Here is a 16,188-nt window from a genome sequence, read left to right as displayed (position 1 = left end):
TGTTTAATGCTTGTGGAATGGCCTGTGTTACATGCAGTAGAGTCTGGTCAGGAAAATAGCCCAGTCCAGGTGGTTCAGCAGAGGAAGTGCAGGCACAGGGACTGCACCGGCGGATGCCGGAGACCCTCAGCTCGAGGAGGTCACAGACCCCAAGCAGAAAGGCACAGACTCCAGAACCAGGCAGGACCTGGGCTGACGCAGGGAATGAGGGGCGCCAGGGGAGCTGTGCCCGTGACCGTCAGACGCCCAGCCAGAGGACTGCCCGACACAGGCAGGTGGCGGAGGGCTTTCTGGGTGAAGATGGGGCATTTTTTAAAGTTTTTGGGAAGATCCACTTGACGTATCTATCCAGTCTCCAGAAATGCATGTTTAAGGCGCAGAAGGAATCTTGCAACAACTGAAATGCTATGGGAGAGGCTCTGTGAGGGAGACGAGAACTGACCCTCTGTGGGTTTCAGAGGATTTAGACAGGCGCGGTGGCTCACGCCTGTAATTCCAGCATTTTCGGAGGCCGAGGCGGGTGAATCACCTGCGGTCAGGAGTTTGAGACCAGTCTGACCAACATGGTGAAACCATGTCTACTGAAAATACAAAATTAGCTGAGTTTGGTGGCGGGTGCCTGTAATGCCAGCTGCTTGGGAGGCTGAGGTAGTAGAATCACTTGAACCTGAGAGGCAGAGGTTGCAGTGAGCTGAGGTCACGCCATTGCACTCCAGCCTGGGCAACAAGCATGAAACCATCTCAAAAAAAAATTTATATATACATATAGATGTTGTACTGGAATACGAGATTAAAATAATTCACCAAGACAAAAGTATGCCAAATTGCAGGGTCTTTATTGCCGGGGACCACGGAGGACTCACATCTCTCTAACCCGGGGCCCTGCAGGGAGGGTGACAGGAACTTTTATGCCCACAAACCATCTCCGGGGGAAGGTGTGGGGCGGGGGTGGGGCTGGAGGGATTCAGACATTCCGAGGGCCAGGGGATTCCATGAATCACCTCCTGGGCAGGGAGGGTAGGGGCCTCCGGACATTCCGAGGGCTGGGGGCATATTGTCACTCTGATTGCTACCTAAGTGATTTACAGAAGTCAAGATAAACGTTAGTTTACACATTGTCTGGGTACCGGTGGAAATTACAGATCTCAGTTCACAGGGGCCAAGATGAAATTAGCTTGGGCCGGGTATTCTGCTAAGCAAAGGCCAGCAATGCTGTCAGTTACTGATGAGAAAAGGTAAACAGCTTCACCTAGGGGGCATTTTTCAGAGCAAACTACCGGTTTTATTTACAGAAGCCAAAGTCAGCAGTTATTGCAAGGAGAATGGGGCAGTTACCACTCATTGTTGGAGACACAGCTCTGTCTTATAAAATGGCGTTGCTCAGCTTCTGGCTCCAGGCCAGCTACAGCACATATATACATGTGTGTGTATTTCACTGTGAAGGTGGTATCCAACCCTGACCATGTGTAGAAAAGCCCACAAATCTCCTGCAGAAACCCCCGAGCCGCGGGCTGCAGAGACAAGCGTCGTGGTGGTGCCCCGGAGCTGCTCCCCAGGCGCTCTGGAGGACACTCTGCTTTCGGGGCTGGAGGTGCCCACCTCATCAGTAACTCAGGTGTCCCCAAGCCCTCAGCTGCCTCAGGCACCCACGATCGGCCCTCACGCCTCCCAGAGGCTCCACCACCTTCAGCCCTCACTTCGGCTGGAGTCAGACCTTAGAGATGTGGACAGTGCCGAGGTCACTCCCAGCGAGTAGTGGAGCCAGCTGGAGGGCTGTAGACGCTCCCCACACACAGGTGAACAGAGGACGCTCCAGACAATGGCAGAGGCGGCTCAGCAGCAGTTTCACATCGCCCTACGTCCAGGAGAAAGGCCTTTGTCCAAGCACACCTTTTACCGCAACCTGGAACATTCACCCTCAGACGAAGTATGTGTAGAGGCAGAGTTCCAACTAACGCTTCTGACTGTGGATGCCCCCGAGGGCTGGAATTCCCCTCATCTAGGAAAGGCTTGGGGACGCTCCCAGCAACTATCATGTTTACCCATCAAACTAGATGACAGGACTGTAAATAATCACCTTAGTTTCCCCTGTAATTGCTTCCTTTTTTTTTTTTTTTTTTGTCTCTTCCTCTGTCACCCAGGTTGGAGTACAATGGTACAAACTCTACTCGCCGCAACCTCCGCCCCCCAGGTTCAAGCAATTCGCAAGCCTCAGCCTCCCAAGTAGCTGGGACTACAGGTGCTCACCACCAGGCCCGGCTAATTTTTGTATTTTTAGTAGAGATTGGGTTTCACCATATCAGCCAGGCTGGTTTCAAACTCCTGACCTCGAGGGACTCCCAAACTGCTGGGTTTACAGGCGTGAGCCACTGCACCCAGCCTGCTTCCTAATACTACGTGAGGTCTCAGATTTCTGAGTGACCTAGTGATTTTTAAATCCTGAGCCTCCCATCAGCCATACATCCTTGGTCCTACACTTAAGCCAAATTCCCCACAGTACCTGCTACCTCTAAGCCAAAAGTAGTGACCCACCCATCTCTGCCAAAACCACTCATTAGACCCACTGCTCGGCTCCGTAGCAAGATGCAGAGTGCAGCATTGAGCTACTTAGACAGACACAGCTTAAAATCCACCTGTCAGCCAGTCAGTGCAGCACCTGCAAACACGTAGCAACTCCATGGAGAAGAGGAACACGTTCAGATACAAGCATGTCCCCTTAAGGGTTACTATAGACAACAACAAAAAATCATATCCTTAATATTTCAGAAAGTTAAAGCCACAAACGAAAGTGGTCAGGGAATTTTCATTCTGATCTGTGTATTAACTCCCTGTGTACAGAAGCTGCCAACGCAGTCACAAGAAAAAAAACCCTGCGACCGCTGCTTCCTGCCCCTTTTCTGTCCTTTTTAACCCATGGTGGCCTCTAATAACGTCTAACTGAAAACTCTACGCCTGGTTAACTTTTTTTGTTTTTGATGTAGTCTCACTCTGTCACCCAGGCTGGAGTGCAGTGGCATAATCTCAGCTCACTGCAACCTCTGTCCCCCGAGTTCAAGTGGTTTTCCTGCCTCAGCCTCTCGAGTAGTGGGGATTACAGGCATGAGCCACCACACCAGGCTAATTTTTGTTTAGTAGAGGTGGGGTTTCACCATGTTGGCCAGGCTGGTCTTGAACTCCTGACCTCAGGTGACCCACCCTGCTCAGCCTCCCGAAGTGCTGGGGTTACAGGCGTGAGTCAGTGCCTGGCTTACGCCTGGTTAACTCTTATTGATCAAAATCAAAGTACGGATGACAAAGACAAGAGAATCTGGGAAGTCACATCGCTGAGGTCTGAGAGTCATGACCCACTGTCACCAGGGAGGCCGGAAGAGGCTAGCACCTGGAGGATGAGGCCTAGTTCAGGAGGCACTGCACAAGGTGGCCACCCTCCATCCCTGGGTTCACCGGGAAGCTCGCTCCCCTCCGTTTCTACTCCTGGTTGATGGCTACAAGTGAAGTGGGGGCCGAGGGGGAGGAGGCGGGGCCGGGGGGAGGAGGCGGGGCCGGGGGAGGAGGCGGGGCCGGGGGAGGAGGCGGGGCCGGGGGAGGAGGCGGGGCCGGGGGAGGAGGCGGGGCCGGGGGAGGAGGCGGGGCCGGGGGAGGAGGCGGGGCCGAGGGGGAGGAGGCGGGGCCATCTTCGGCCACGGCCACAAGCCACAGGCGTTCGCTTCTCTCGCTGTCTCAAACTGGCAGGAGAGGAGAATTCTATTTTAAAGCAGAGTTGAACAGAGTGTGTAATAACATGAGATTAAAAAGTTACTCCCAAAAGGACAAAATATAAATATTAAAATGAAGTTTCCAATGAATATGAACATCTTTACCAAAAAATAGTTTATTGCACAAAATTTAAGGAATTCCCAAGCACACTTAATTTGTGAAAAATCAACGTGCTTTTTACACTTTGTCAGACATGGTGACCCCTTTCTCCAGAACCGCCACAACTTGAGAACTCTCTTTTGTGAGGAAATTTTTAATACAAATGAGGAACTCAAAAGCACTGCGTTTTCCAGACCCGCTAAGGCATCTCCCTCAGGACCCTCTCAGGGCCTGAGATCACCACAGGGTGAGCCTTGCCGGGACCTCTGGTCAGTGAGCTTGCTGGAACCAGGCTCAGAACGTCTCACCCCACGGCGTCACTCAAGCCGCTCCTCACGTCAGAGGCTCCTCGAAGGGAGGCCCCAGGATGTTCCTCTCAGATTTGCTGGTTCCCTCAGGCCCTCCTAGAATCTTTACACACAAAATTCTGTTTTTAAAAACCTCGTGGAAGTGGGAGTCCATGTTGTGGTGACTACAGGCCCACGGCTTTGGTGGTATCCCTGTGCCAAGGAAGAGAGTTGAGGCAAGCTCACTAGGGCAGCCCAGTGCCCCACAGGCTGTGTTCTGGCGGGCACTGCCCCTGCTGGACCCGGCCTGAGGAGAGTCAGTTTCACATCCTATCAACAACACTGCCTGATCCATATTCCAAAGACTAGGAACACACCTGTGGCATCAGTCTCACACATACCGTGGAAAAACACATGAAAACCACGTTACATTTTTTTGGGGAACATAAGAAAAACAAGAAATGACATCATGAAGTGCCCAAGCCAACATTCCCGGCGAGGCTGTGACACTCGGCGTGGGGACGAACACGCCACATAATTCGATGGGGACCCTGTTCTGTAAGCAACACGCCCAACTTGACTGCTTTCTCCATGAGGATATTTCATCATTCCCACAACAACAGTTCAGACTTTACTCACTGAAGAATCTAACTCTGGGAGGTAGAAGTGCCAGGAGAGTCCCTTGGAGAGAAGAACAAAAAAAAACCTCAACAATAAAGAAGGCAATTTAAAAACCCAACTTCGGCCAGGGGTGGCAGCTCACGCGTGTAATCCCACCACTTTGGGAGGCCAGGGTGGGTGGATCACCTGAGGTCAGGAGTTGGAGACCAGCCTGGCCAACACGGTGAAACTCCACCCCTCTAAAAATGCAAACATTAGCAGGGCGTGGTGGCAGGCACCTCTAATCCCAGCTACGTGGGAGCCGGACGCAGGAGAATCATTTGAACCTGGGAGGTGGAGGCCGCAGTAAGCCGAGACTGCGCCACTGCACTCCAGCCTGAGCGAGAGTGAGACTCCGTCTCCAAAATAAAAAAAATTCAAAAAAAATCCAACTTCCTCTTTGAAGTGTCTTCTTAAGGAAGCCTCAAGGCAGTATCTGCGTGAACACAAGAGGCCTCTGATCCAGAACCACCAGCCGTGCATGAAACCACCAAGAGAAAACAGAAGACTCACAGCAGGGAGCAAAGGCAGCCAGGCTCCGCCAGACTGGAGGGGGCCCTGGCACGGGTGGCGACAGAGCGCCGGGGGAAGCACCGCGCCCGAGGGCACGCACAGGAAGACCAGCGTGAGACGTGGAGCTACTTTCACTTGGGTATTTTCAGAATGAGTTTGTCCTAAGAGAAATCAAATACGCGGTGAACATCGCTCACTCGAGGACTTTCCACAAGCAAGGAGAAGTTGCTCCCCACCAAATGTCTGTGTGATTTCTTGATTTATTTTTCTCTACAGACAGACTCTCGCTCTGTCACCCAGGCTGGAGTGCAGTGGTGCAATCTCAGCTCACTACAACCTCCGCCTCCTGGGTTCAAGCGATTCTCCTGCCTCAGCCTCCCAAACAGCTGGGATGACAGGCTGTGCCACCACGCCTGGCTAATTTTTGTATTTTTAGTAGAGATGGGATTTTGCCACATTGGCCAGGCTGGTCTGGAACTCCTGACCTCAGGTGATCCGCCTGCCTCGGCCTCCCAAAGTGCTGGGATTACAGGCGTGAGCCACCGCGCCCGACCCGATTTCTTGATTTTAAAATTAAAACGAAGGGGCAGTACAGCCAAAATAAATAAGAATGTCAATTACCGCGTGTTTTTCTCTAAGTACATGAACAATTTAGTAAATAACATCTTCAACTTAAGATACAAAGTAGGATATATTTATAATGAACTTTTCAAGTATTATTTCAAAATTAACCCTGTACAAATGATACATATATTTTGGAAGTTCCAATACTTGATAGAGAATATTTTTTAAATACCACATATCTTTGTGGTTGATGCTACCTTAACCTTACCAATTAACCTTCTAAAAGTACATTACAACAGAACACAAATAGCTTAAAAACTCCATACCATTTTCTCCACAAAACAGACACAAGTAAGATACAGACATGAGCACATCTGGACTTGCCGGTGACACTCAACCCTCGCTCAGGCCAGTACATCTGCAAAGGAGGCCGTGCGGACCCATTCTCTCTCTCCTAACTCACACGATAAATTATTTTAGATTTCCTTAGCAAACTAGAAAATCTACAGGGACATCTACAGACCTCAGCTCTCCCGGCCAGCCAGTGTCTGCAGTGTTTCGGGATTTGGAGTGGGAAACAGAAGATCTCACACACTAAGCGCTGATTTGAAGTAAGGCATCTGTTTCCGAGACGCCTCGGGAGGCCACAGCCAAGACCTTCCTCACGGTGCTGACCTGTGTCTTCCGGAAAGCGTCTCTGCTCTGCAGATGATGCTGGTACAGCCACAAAGGACCCAGGACTTCCCTTGATGACTGCACCAATACAGGCGTTCCTACACACCCTGGTAAAGATTTTCACTTGAGGCACAGAAGTGCGAGGCCTGCAGAAAGGCTTGTTACCACCTGTGGTCTATGCCTGGCCGTGGCTCCAGTAGAAACCACAGCAGTCCCTGCAGGGAGTCCCCGCCAGCTCTCCTCCCCCTCCACTCTCCTCCCACTCCACTCTCCCTCCCTCCACTCTCCCCCCCTCCACTCTCCTTCCTCTCCCTTTGGCCTCACCCTGTGCCCCCCAAATGCCAGGTCAGACACGGGGCCTCAGTGTCTTTGTGTCTCCGGATGGTTGTCAGGCCTGACCAAGGGTCTGAGCTGCCCCTTCCCAATGGCCGGTGACCTGAGCGGAAGAGACTGACAGGAAGGAAAGGCCTTCGGCAACAAAGTAAAACGCCCATAACAGAGGACCCTTTCTGGGTAAGAATATTTGGCTTTAGAAGGTAAATAAATTATAGTTCTTAGAATTTTCTGACTGATATCCCTACATCCTACAGGTACATATTCCCGACAACAAATTTTCAAAAGGCAATCAATAAGAAAACAAGTAGGTTCACCTTAAATAATATGAGCATATGCTTCCTGAAGACTGGGTTACAGGCCCAGGCACGGTGGCTCACGCCTGTAATCCCAGCACTTTGGAGGCCGAGGCGGGCAGATCACTTGAGGTCAGGAGTTTGTGACCAGCCTGGCCAATGTGGTGAAACCCCGTCTCTACTAAAAATACAAAAATTAGCCGGGTGTGATGGTGTGTGCCCATAATCCCAGCTACTCGGGAGGCTGAAGCAGGAGAATCATTTGAACCTGGGAGGCGGAGGTTGCAGTGAGCTGAGACTGTGCCACTGCACTCTAGCGTGGCGACAGAGCAAGACTCTGTCTCCAAAAAAAAAAAAAAAAAAAAGCTTGGGTTCCGATCTTCAGTGTCTACATACACATCCCATGGTGGGGTGGCGATCAAAAAAACCAATAAAGTAAAAAGCAAAGGTGCAAATAAAATTTCATCTGCAGAGAAGCAAAGCCCTTGCTGAACGGACAGGGAAGCGTGTGGCTGCTGGTGCTGCAGAACCCGCCACGCAGAGCTTCTCCCAGCCACCGACCGGCACCCCGCAGAGAGCAGCACCAGACAGGTCCTTCGGCAAGCAACCTTCAGACACATCAGAAGCTCCTCACCGAGAGCCTCCCGGGCTTCGAAGATCTGGTCATTCCACGGGAACAGCTGACTGTGATCTCTGCATTTCTAATCCTCGGCTCTCGTTCTGTTACATACTTTACTCCCTGTTAAATTCCATCTCTTAGAAAAACATGGATCACACGATCAAATAAATAACATTGCTAAGAGTATTCCCGGGCAGCAGTACACACGTGGGGGCCAGGCCTGTGGCGGTCACTGTCCCGGCCCTTCTTTGGAAACCCTGCTCTGGCTGTGTCTCTGAGTGTCACCCCGGGGGTTGGCACGATCCCCAGGCGGTGAAGGGCTGGCAGTGGCGGGCTCCGCGGGTCGGCCTTCCACCTGGGTCCACGAGGACAGGGACTCGTGCACTGTGAGGGTGTGCTCCTCCATCTGGCGCTGCAGGCTGTCCATCTCCTGCCTGGGAGACAGAAGGCAAAGAGGAAGGCCCAGGTCACACGAGTGCCAGGCCTCAGAACACAGCAGCAACAGGCCCGGCCCCGACGTGCCCTGGCTCGGTAGCACCTGAGTGGACATGGGCGCCTTCAGGGACCTGCAAACCAAGCGAGGCCACAGAAGCTCGGCGTCCGTGGCACTGTCGTCTACACTGTGCACAGGACAACAGGTGTGGCTCCGGCTTCTGCTTCCACTGGGTGTGTGCAGAGGACACAGGCTCAAGGACCAGTCCTGACCAGGCCGCCACGGAGTGGAAGTCACTGCAGCCTGGCACACGGACTTCCACTCCCTGTTGCCCTCGGGACGCCACCCGGCCCCGCCCTACACACACTGCCTCAGCCTCGGGCTGCCAGGTGTGCAGTGTGTGGCCTTCCAGCTCCCAAGGGCCTGTCAGGGTGGTTTAACGGCAGGCAGTTTCCGCCTCGCCATCTGAGCTCAGAGGCTGCATGTGCGAGTTACCCACCACTTTACATAAACCTGCTCAAACTCTGCTGGGCACTCATTCAATGCTGGCACCAGGACAGGCCTCCCAGCTGAACAGGGCATGAATCTTATAGATTAGCTGAAGCACAGCATGGAACACGGTCGTACTTGAGCTGCTGGAGGCAGCTGTTCAGATTCTTGAGGGGCTCCTTGCTCACGGCGGGCGGTGGCCGCAGCAGCTCTTCCAGCAGTGAGGCCGGGACGGGGCAGTCGGGGATCTTGATGGGCGTGGCGGGACTGGAGGAGCTGGCCTCGCCTTTTGGCTCCTTCCTCTGTTTTTAAAAGCACATGGTTAGATTTCCCACCATCCCCTCCCTCGTCCCGTCCCTTGGGTCAGTCACACCAGCACAGCATGTGGCAGACAGGCCTCCCTAGCTGGATGGATGCGGGGCCTCTGGGAAGGGGACAGTCCCGGCCGCCGCGGCAGCACAGCCTGACAGTCCCTGGAGCTCCCGAAGCTCTGGCTGAGTAAACACCTTTATTCCCAAGGCACAAAACCACAGCAAAGCAGAGACAACCTAAGTCCTGGGTCCGCAGGAGCACAGAGCCGAGCCGTCAACTACAACCCTCACAGAAGCTTCCCATCAGAGATGCAAGGCCTTGACTGGAAATTTTCCTCAGAAATTAAATAAATTTTCAGCCTAGGCTCCCTTTTCTAGGACTTAAAACTTTTTCCACTGGGCACGGTGACTCACATGCCTATAATCCCAGCACTTTGGGAGGCTGAGGCAGGCGGATCACGAGGTCACGAGATCGAGACCAGCCTGGTCAACATGGTGAAACCCCGTCTCTACTAAAAATACAAAAATCAGACGGGCATGGTGGCGCGTGCCTGTAATCCCAGCTACTCGGGAGGCTGAGGCAGGAGAATCGCTTGAACCCAGGAGGCGGAGGTTGCAGTGAGCCAAGATCGAGCTACTGCACGATCAGCTTGGCGAGAGCGAGACTCCATCTAAAAAAAAAAACCCAATAACAAAAACAAAACTTCTTCCACAGATAGACACGTGACACTAAGCGGCCTCTGAATCCCAGCGCTGCCCTCCCTCCTCCCTCCTGAAAAGCACGGATTTGGACCGAGCACAGAAGCCGCCAGGCACCTGGCACTACTCCCGGGCCCCAGCCCTTCACACACGGCAGGGACTGCCTAACACAGAGCCAAGTCACAGAGCAGCCTCTCATCTGCTTTACAGAGCACGTGACAGCAATGTGGCATCGAATTCATGGGATGAGGCAAACGCTGTCGGAAAAGGAACCAGAGTGAAATGACTTCGTCTGTCATCCAAGCAGGAGACTCTATTACCATTTACTTCACACAGCAGCTGCTCGGTGTTGGTTCCACACGACCAGGACATCTGCCAGCCTCCCCTCCCAACGAATCTACGGCACGCGTCAGCCACCCCGGAAGGGGCGCGGGCCGAGCAAACGAATCTACGGCACACGTCAGCCACCCCGGAAGGGGCACGGGCCGAGCAAACGAATCTACCGCACGCGTCAGCCCCCCCGGAAGGGGCGCGGGCCTGAGTACCGTCTTTGCTGCGCCGCGGCGCAGATCCAGCTTGAGCTGCTGGTTTTGCTGGAGCAGGGTCTTCATGTTGTTCTTCAACTCCGACGCTTTTGCCTGCAGCATAAACTTATCCTTCTGGGTCATGGACAGATCTTCCTGGGCCAGCTCCAGCTCAGACTTGACATTCTATGGAAAATGACGTCAGATATTTATAAGATCTGAGTTTGTATTTTCACAGGTCAAGTGCACACGTGCCCTCCTCGCAGCCACCCCTCTCCAGCCATCTGGATGGTGCGAGTCCGAGTCCAGCTGTGCTCGCACCCTCCACGTTCTTACCCACAGTCCACGGCCCAGGCCTAGGAGCCTGCGGTGTCCCCATGACCACATTCTACACAAACTCCAAAGGCTCCTGTTCAAATTCCAGCCTTACTACTAGAATAAGCCTCACTATGTGTAGGGCATACAGGCTGAGCGGCCCTGATCCAAAACGCCAGGAGTGTCTCAAATGCTGGGTTTCTGAGCATTTGCATTACACCTACCAGCTGAGTGGCCCTAATCCAAAATCCGAAATGTTCCAAAGAGCATTTCCTTTGTCATATTGATTTCAGGAAGTTTCAGACTTTGGATTGTTTCTGTTTTGTTTTTTAGGACAGGGTCTCTCTCACCTAGGCTGGAGTACAGTGGTGCCACCACAGCTCATGGAAGGGCTTCAGTGATCCTCCTGCCTCGACCCCCACAGTGCTGGGACTACAGGCATGAGGCACCGCACCTAGCCGGGTTTTGGATGATGGACACTCCCCTGCCTGTGTCATTTAAATAAGTTCTCACTGTGACTCAAGGCCCTCATTTACGAGCAGGACTCAGCAATTACGCTCCTTTCCCAAGCGGTCAAGACCAAACCCCGCGCTCTCTGTAGAGAAGCTTATGGCAAATTGGCAGCCTTTTCACACGCACCCTCCCTTTCGCTGGACTCCACGAAATCACGTTCTTGGTCCACGTCACACGGCGCAGCCGAGGGACGGGAGCCGGGCCAGCTCCTCCCCCGTCCTGCCGCATGATGTGGACCAGGTGACTCCGCGAGCGCCCAACTCGGCGAGGGTGCCGGCGACCCGAGAGCACCCCCCGGCCTCAGGCCGCACAGCGCAGGAGCCAGGGGCTGCCTGGGGAGGTGCTGCTCCCGCCGCGCCCAGAGCCTTGCGTGCAGGTACCTGCAGCAGCTGCCGGAGCGCCTCCAGTTCCCTTCGGCCCTGCTGCTCCGTCAAGTCCAGCTGCTGCTTCAAGGACTGGATTTCTCTTTCTTTCTGATCCACCTCCCACTTGAGATCTTCCATCTAAAAAGGGGAAAGTCACATGACCAAAGGAACGTTAATGGGGTTCACTGCACTGGGAAATGGCTCTGGCTGTGTTTCTGCTTATCTTTTAACACCACAGTAAAAAACCATCGCGACCGAGAGAAGTCACCCAGGCCGCCCCGCACAGGCCAGCCCCGAGAGCCGTCACCTCTTGGTTTCCCACGGGCTGGTTGCTGAGCTGCTCGTCCAGCTGCTTCTGTAGGAGCTGGAGCTGCTCCCGGGCCTCAGCCAGCTCTGCCTGGAACTGTGCTATCTCCTGGGAATGTTTCCCCTCCTGAATCCTAGCGTAAAAAAGCAAGGAAGAACAGAATTGCTGCACTCCTCCAGCGTGCTGTGCCCTCCCGCTGGGAAACGCTACCCATGGCTACCCATGGCAGGCGTCCGTCCTGGCAGACCCTCTGCTGTGTGCCCCAGGCTGCGGCCAAGCTTGCTGCCCCTGACATGCGCTTCGGCGCTCCTCACAGAGCCTCTGAGGCCCACATTTCACCAGCACCCCTCACGGACTCCAGAGGGTGCTGGCCCCGAGACCACCGCGCATGGGGGCCCCACAGAGCTACGACATCCGCCCCGCACCTGCATCTTACCTGAAGCTGAGCACGCATGCTGGGCGCTTTTTGTTTTGAGGAAGGACAGGCAAGGTGGGGAGTGGACACAGGGCAGTGAGTGAACCTCAGGCTTCTGGAGACAGAAGCTGGGTGTCTTCTACCCCTATGATTTGCACTCAAGTACTCAGTAATTTGCAAAATGCAGAGGACCCTCGCTGTGCTGAAGGTGCTGAGTCAGACCCCACCCGCTGCCAGCACAGCCGTGTGTGAGCCCTTGTGTGGCCAGGGACCCGCCGTGCAGGGCCCAGGACTCACTGAAGGCCGTCGGCCTCGGCCTGCAGCTTCTGCACCAGGTGTTCCTTGGCCTGCAGCTCCTTCTTCACCTCACTCAGCTCCAAGGAGGCCGCCTTGAAGTGGCGGCGGTTGTGCCCGGCTTCCACCTTGGCGGCGGCCACCTAGGAGGAAGGAAGCCACGTTGTCCGTGCCCAGAGTGTCCTGCATGACACCTGGAGCTTTACGACATGCCGGGCACAGAGGGCAAAGCCACTCCCGGCCCCACGCTCGTCCTGGCTGCTGGTGTGTGCTTCTGCACAGGCCTGGCACATTCCTTGTAAAGATCAAAGCACGTGACTCGGAGCTCAGCACACACGCATGTGATATGGCTGCTGCCATCTGCTGAATGAACACGCTTATTTGGGATTTCTTGGCCTAAATAGTTTTTATAGTTTTCTTCCAGTGTATCCACAGCCTGGACAACACAGCAAGAACCTGTCTCCACAAAAATAAATAAATTAGCAGGGCACGGTGGTCCCAGCTACTCAGGAGGCTGAGGCGGGAGGGTCGCTTTTGCTCAGGAGTTCCAGGCTGCAGGGAGCTGTGATCACGCCACTGCACTCCAGCCTGGGTGACACAGTGAGACCTGGTCTCAAAAGTAAACCTAAGCACACGGTGAAAGCTAGAGAGCTGGGGGACTGTGTGAGCCGAGCCTGAAGCACGGGCCCAGAACCACGGCCCAGCAGCAGGCCCCAGGCAAGGGTTGCTGGGCAGCTGAGGCCTGTAGGGCCAAGGGCAAGCTGTCAGCTGCTCAGATTACAGCGCTCCTGCCGCATCTTAACGTTAATTCTGTTTATAAAGAAGCTTTATTGTTTCACCCCCCCAAAAAATCAAGAACCTTTTTCTTTCCATCTCAATTACATTATCATAGAGAAGTTCTTAAAGGATGTGGCAAAGCCAGGTCATAGGAACTAAAGGAGCTTTGCTGTTAGGCTAAAAGGTTTGAATTGTGAAGCAATTATAACCTGTTTTTACAAGTTCAATTCAAATGAGATTTAAAGGAAAAGTGATGTGTTCTTTCTTACCTTTCTCCAGAGACAACCACAGTTATTTCTTGTGTTCCTCACAGAAATTTTTTTTTTTTTTTTGAAACAGAATCTTCCTTTGTCGCCAGGATGGAGTGCAGTGGTGTGATCTTGGCTCACTGCAACCTCCGTCTCCTGGGTTCAAGCAATTCTCCTGCCTCAGCCTCCCAAGTAGCTGCGACTACACGCACCCAACACCATGCGTGGCTAATGTTTTGTATTTTAGTAGAGATGGGGTTTCATCAGGCTGGTCTCCAACTCCTGACCTCATGATCGAGGTCTCAGCCTCCATCAAGACCTCGGCCTCCCAAAGCGCTGGGATTATAGCCGTGAGCCACCGTGCTCAGCAGAAATGTTCCACATATACATAAGCATCAAATGCACGCACACACATCACACTCCAGGCACACACATCACACTCCAGGCACACGCATGCATGCACACACCACAGCCCTTGCACGCACATCCGCCTGCACACAAAGGCACATCACACCCCAGGCACACACGTGTGCAGACATCACGACTATTGTACACACATCCATGTTGTGCACACACACAACCCTTGCAATGCACATCCCCCATGCACACACACACCACACCCCAGGCACACACCTGTGTGCACACACCACAGCCCTTGCACACACATCCCCATGCACACACCTGTGCACATACCACAGCCCTTGCATGCACACCTCCCGTGCACACACACATCACACCCCAGGCACACATGTGTGCAAACATCATGACCCCTGCATGCACAGCCCCATGTGCACACACACCACACCCCGGCACATGTGTGCATGCACACAGACCACAGCCTATGCACACACACCCCATGTGCGTATAACCCAGGCACACATGTGCACGCACAGACCACAGCCTATACATACACACCCTCCCACGTGTACACACCCCGGGCACACATGTTGCACACATACCACAGCCTATACACACACATCACACCCCCAGACACTCAAGTGTGTGCACATACCACAGCCTATGCATGCACACCCCCCACATGCACACACAGACCCCAGGCACACGTGTGTGTACATTCATACCAGAGACTATGTGCACACACACCACACCCCAGGCACACGTGTGCACGCATTCATACCAGAGCCTATGTACGCACACCCCATGTGCACACACACCACACCCCAGGCACACGTGTGCACGCATTCATACCAGAGACTATGTACACACACCCCATGTGCACACACACCACACCCCAGGCACACATGTGCACACATTCATACCAGAGCCTATGTACGCACACCCCATGTGCACACACACCACACCCCAGGCACACGTGTGCACGCATTCATACCAGAGACTATGTACGCACACCCCTCCACGTGCACACACACGGCAAGCATGCTCTGTGCCCGGCCTGGGGAGGTGGCCAGCAAGCAGTGTTCTAACGGAGGAGCAGGCCCGGACAGGGCATGGGAAGGTCAGGATGGGCCTCTGCTGACAACCTGACCAGTGTGTCAGTGAACACCTGAGGCAGGGAAGGAGCTAGCCACGGAAAGACAGGTCTCTACACAGCTCTCCCACATAACCAGCCCTCCTGTCTGCCAAACACAAAGGGGATCATATGCTATTGTAAAGTTTGTTTTCACAATGCAACACGACATACAGGAAACTGTGCCTAGCACAGTGTGAACACACGTGCACACAGAGCTCATCAGCCCCAGGCCCCCATGGCTGCGTCACCACTTAATCTAACGCCGCCTTCTAAGGACCAGACAATGTGCTCTGCAGCCTCGGTCACCAACAACTGCAAAGCAGCTCGACTCTCTGTAACTGCTGGAAGGCGATTTCTAGGCACTGGAGCGCGCTCTGGAGGGCTCTGTGAGCCAGAGGGTGGCACGCACCTGCTCCTTGAGGCTGTTCACCTTCTCCTTCTCTTTCTCTAGCGAGGCCTGCAGGGCCTGGACAAGCTGCTTCATCTGGCGATCCTCCTCTTCTTTGCGCTGCAAAACTGCCTGCACCTAGGTGGCATTGTAGGAGGACAGGTAAGGAAGGACGTCAAATTCCAGACACACAAGGCTGCTACAGCCAGCAAGACGACACAGCAAACCACAGACAAGGGCACACACAGGAGGCAGAGGAAACTCCGCTTCTGAAGGATCTGTGATAAAAACAGCATCTGAGGCGGCGAGGCACCATGACAGGCCGCACTCAGGACCGCGCCGCACCTGTGGCCCCACTGCTCCGGAGGCCTAGGCGGCAGTCAGCTGTGACACTGCCACTGCACTCCGCTCCACTACGGACAACAGAGCCTGACTCTGTCTCAGAAAACGATAGTAATAATGTGGCTGGGAATAAATCAGGGGTCACAGCCAGGTACAAGAAGAACGGAAGTGGTGGGAACCAGAACAAAATATGGAACTCCCTAGGACGGGAGCGTCAACACCGGCAGCTCGATTTGGCTCCCGGCTGCCACCTTAAAAGTTTCCCCGAAATGCCCAGCCTGGTCCTCAGTCCACAGAGGCTGTGGCCTGAGCGGCTGAGCCAGACCCAGGCCAGGGTTCGAGTCCCAGTTCTGCACTGCATGAGCCTCCTGTTAAGTGCCCCACATACAGTGTCACTGCCTGGGACTGAAGTCAGCACAGCTGCGTGGAAGTAAGCAGGTGAACTGAGCAAATGCAGGTGCTCCGGCCTCACCT

At 53.9% G+C, this 16,188-nt stretch overlaps 1 protein-coding gene across 2 annotated transcripts in view; it reads right to left on the bottom strand.

The window, feature by feature from the left end:
• Nucleotides 1-3,852: 3,852 nt before the first annotated feature.
• The window catches only part of GOLGA3 (golgin A3), a 72,163-nt gene continuing 59,827 nt past the window's right edge, over nt 3,853-16,188 (bottom strand). For both annotated transcript variants that reach the window (XM_064379519.1, XM_064379520.1), the window contains exons 18-25: nt 15,394-15,510; nt 12,471-12,610; nt 11,759-11,891; nt 11,467-11,589; nt 10,280-10,444; nt 8,863-9,026; nt 6,879-8,236; nt 3,853-6,661 (exon numbers count right to left, since the gene is read on the bottom strand). In XM_064379519.1, coding sequence (XP_064235589.1) covers nt 8,032-8,236; nt 8,863-9,026; nt 10,280-10,444; nt 11,467-11,589; nt 11,759-11,891; nt 12,471-12,610; nt 15,394-15,510 — 1,047 coding nt within the window. In that variant the 3' untranslated portion in view covers nt 3,853-6,661; nt 6,879-8,031. The remainder of the gene's footprint in view (nt 6,662-6,878; nt 8,237-8,862; nt 9,027-10,279; nt 10,445-11,466; nt 11,590-11,758; nt 11,892-12,470; nt 12,611-15,393; nt 15,511-16,188) is intronic.

Source organism: Aotus nancymaae, unplaced genomic scaffold (assembly GCF_030222135.1).
Source record: "Aotus nancymaae isolate 86718 unplaced genomic scaffold, 86718_ANA_hifiasm-v0.15.2.pri h1tg000021l, whole genome shotgun sequence".
In the NCBI taxonomy this organism is placed as follows: Eukaryota; Metazoa; Chordata; class Mammalia; order Primates; family Aotidae; genus Aotus; species Aotus nancymaae.
The sequence above is the reverse complement of the archived record's forward strand: the minus strand, read 5'-3'. Positions and strand labels throughout refer to the sequence as shown.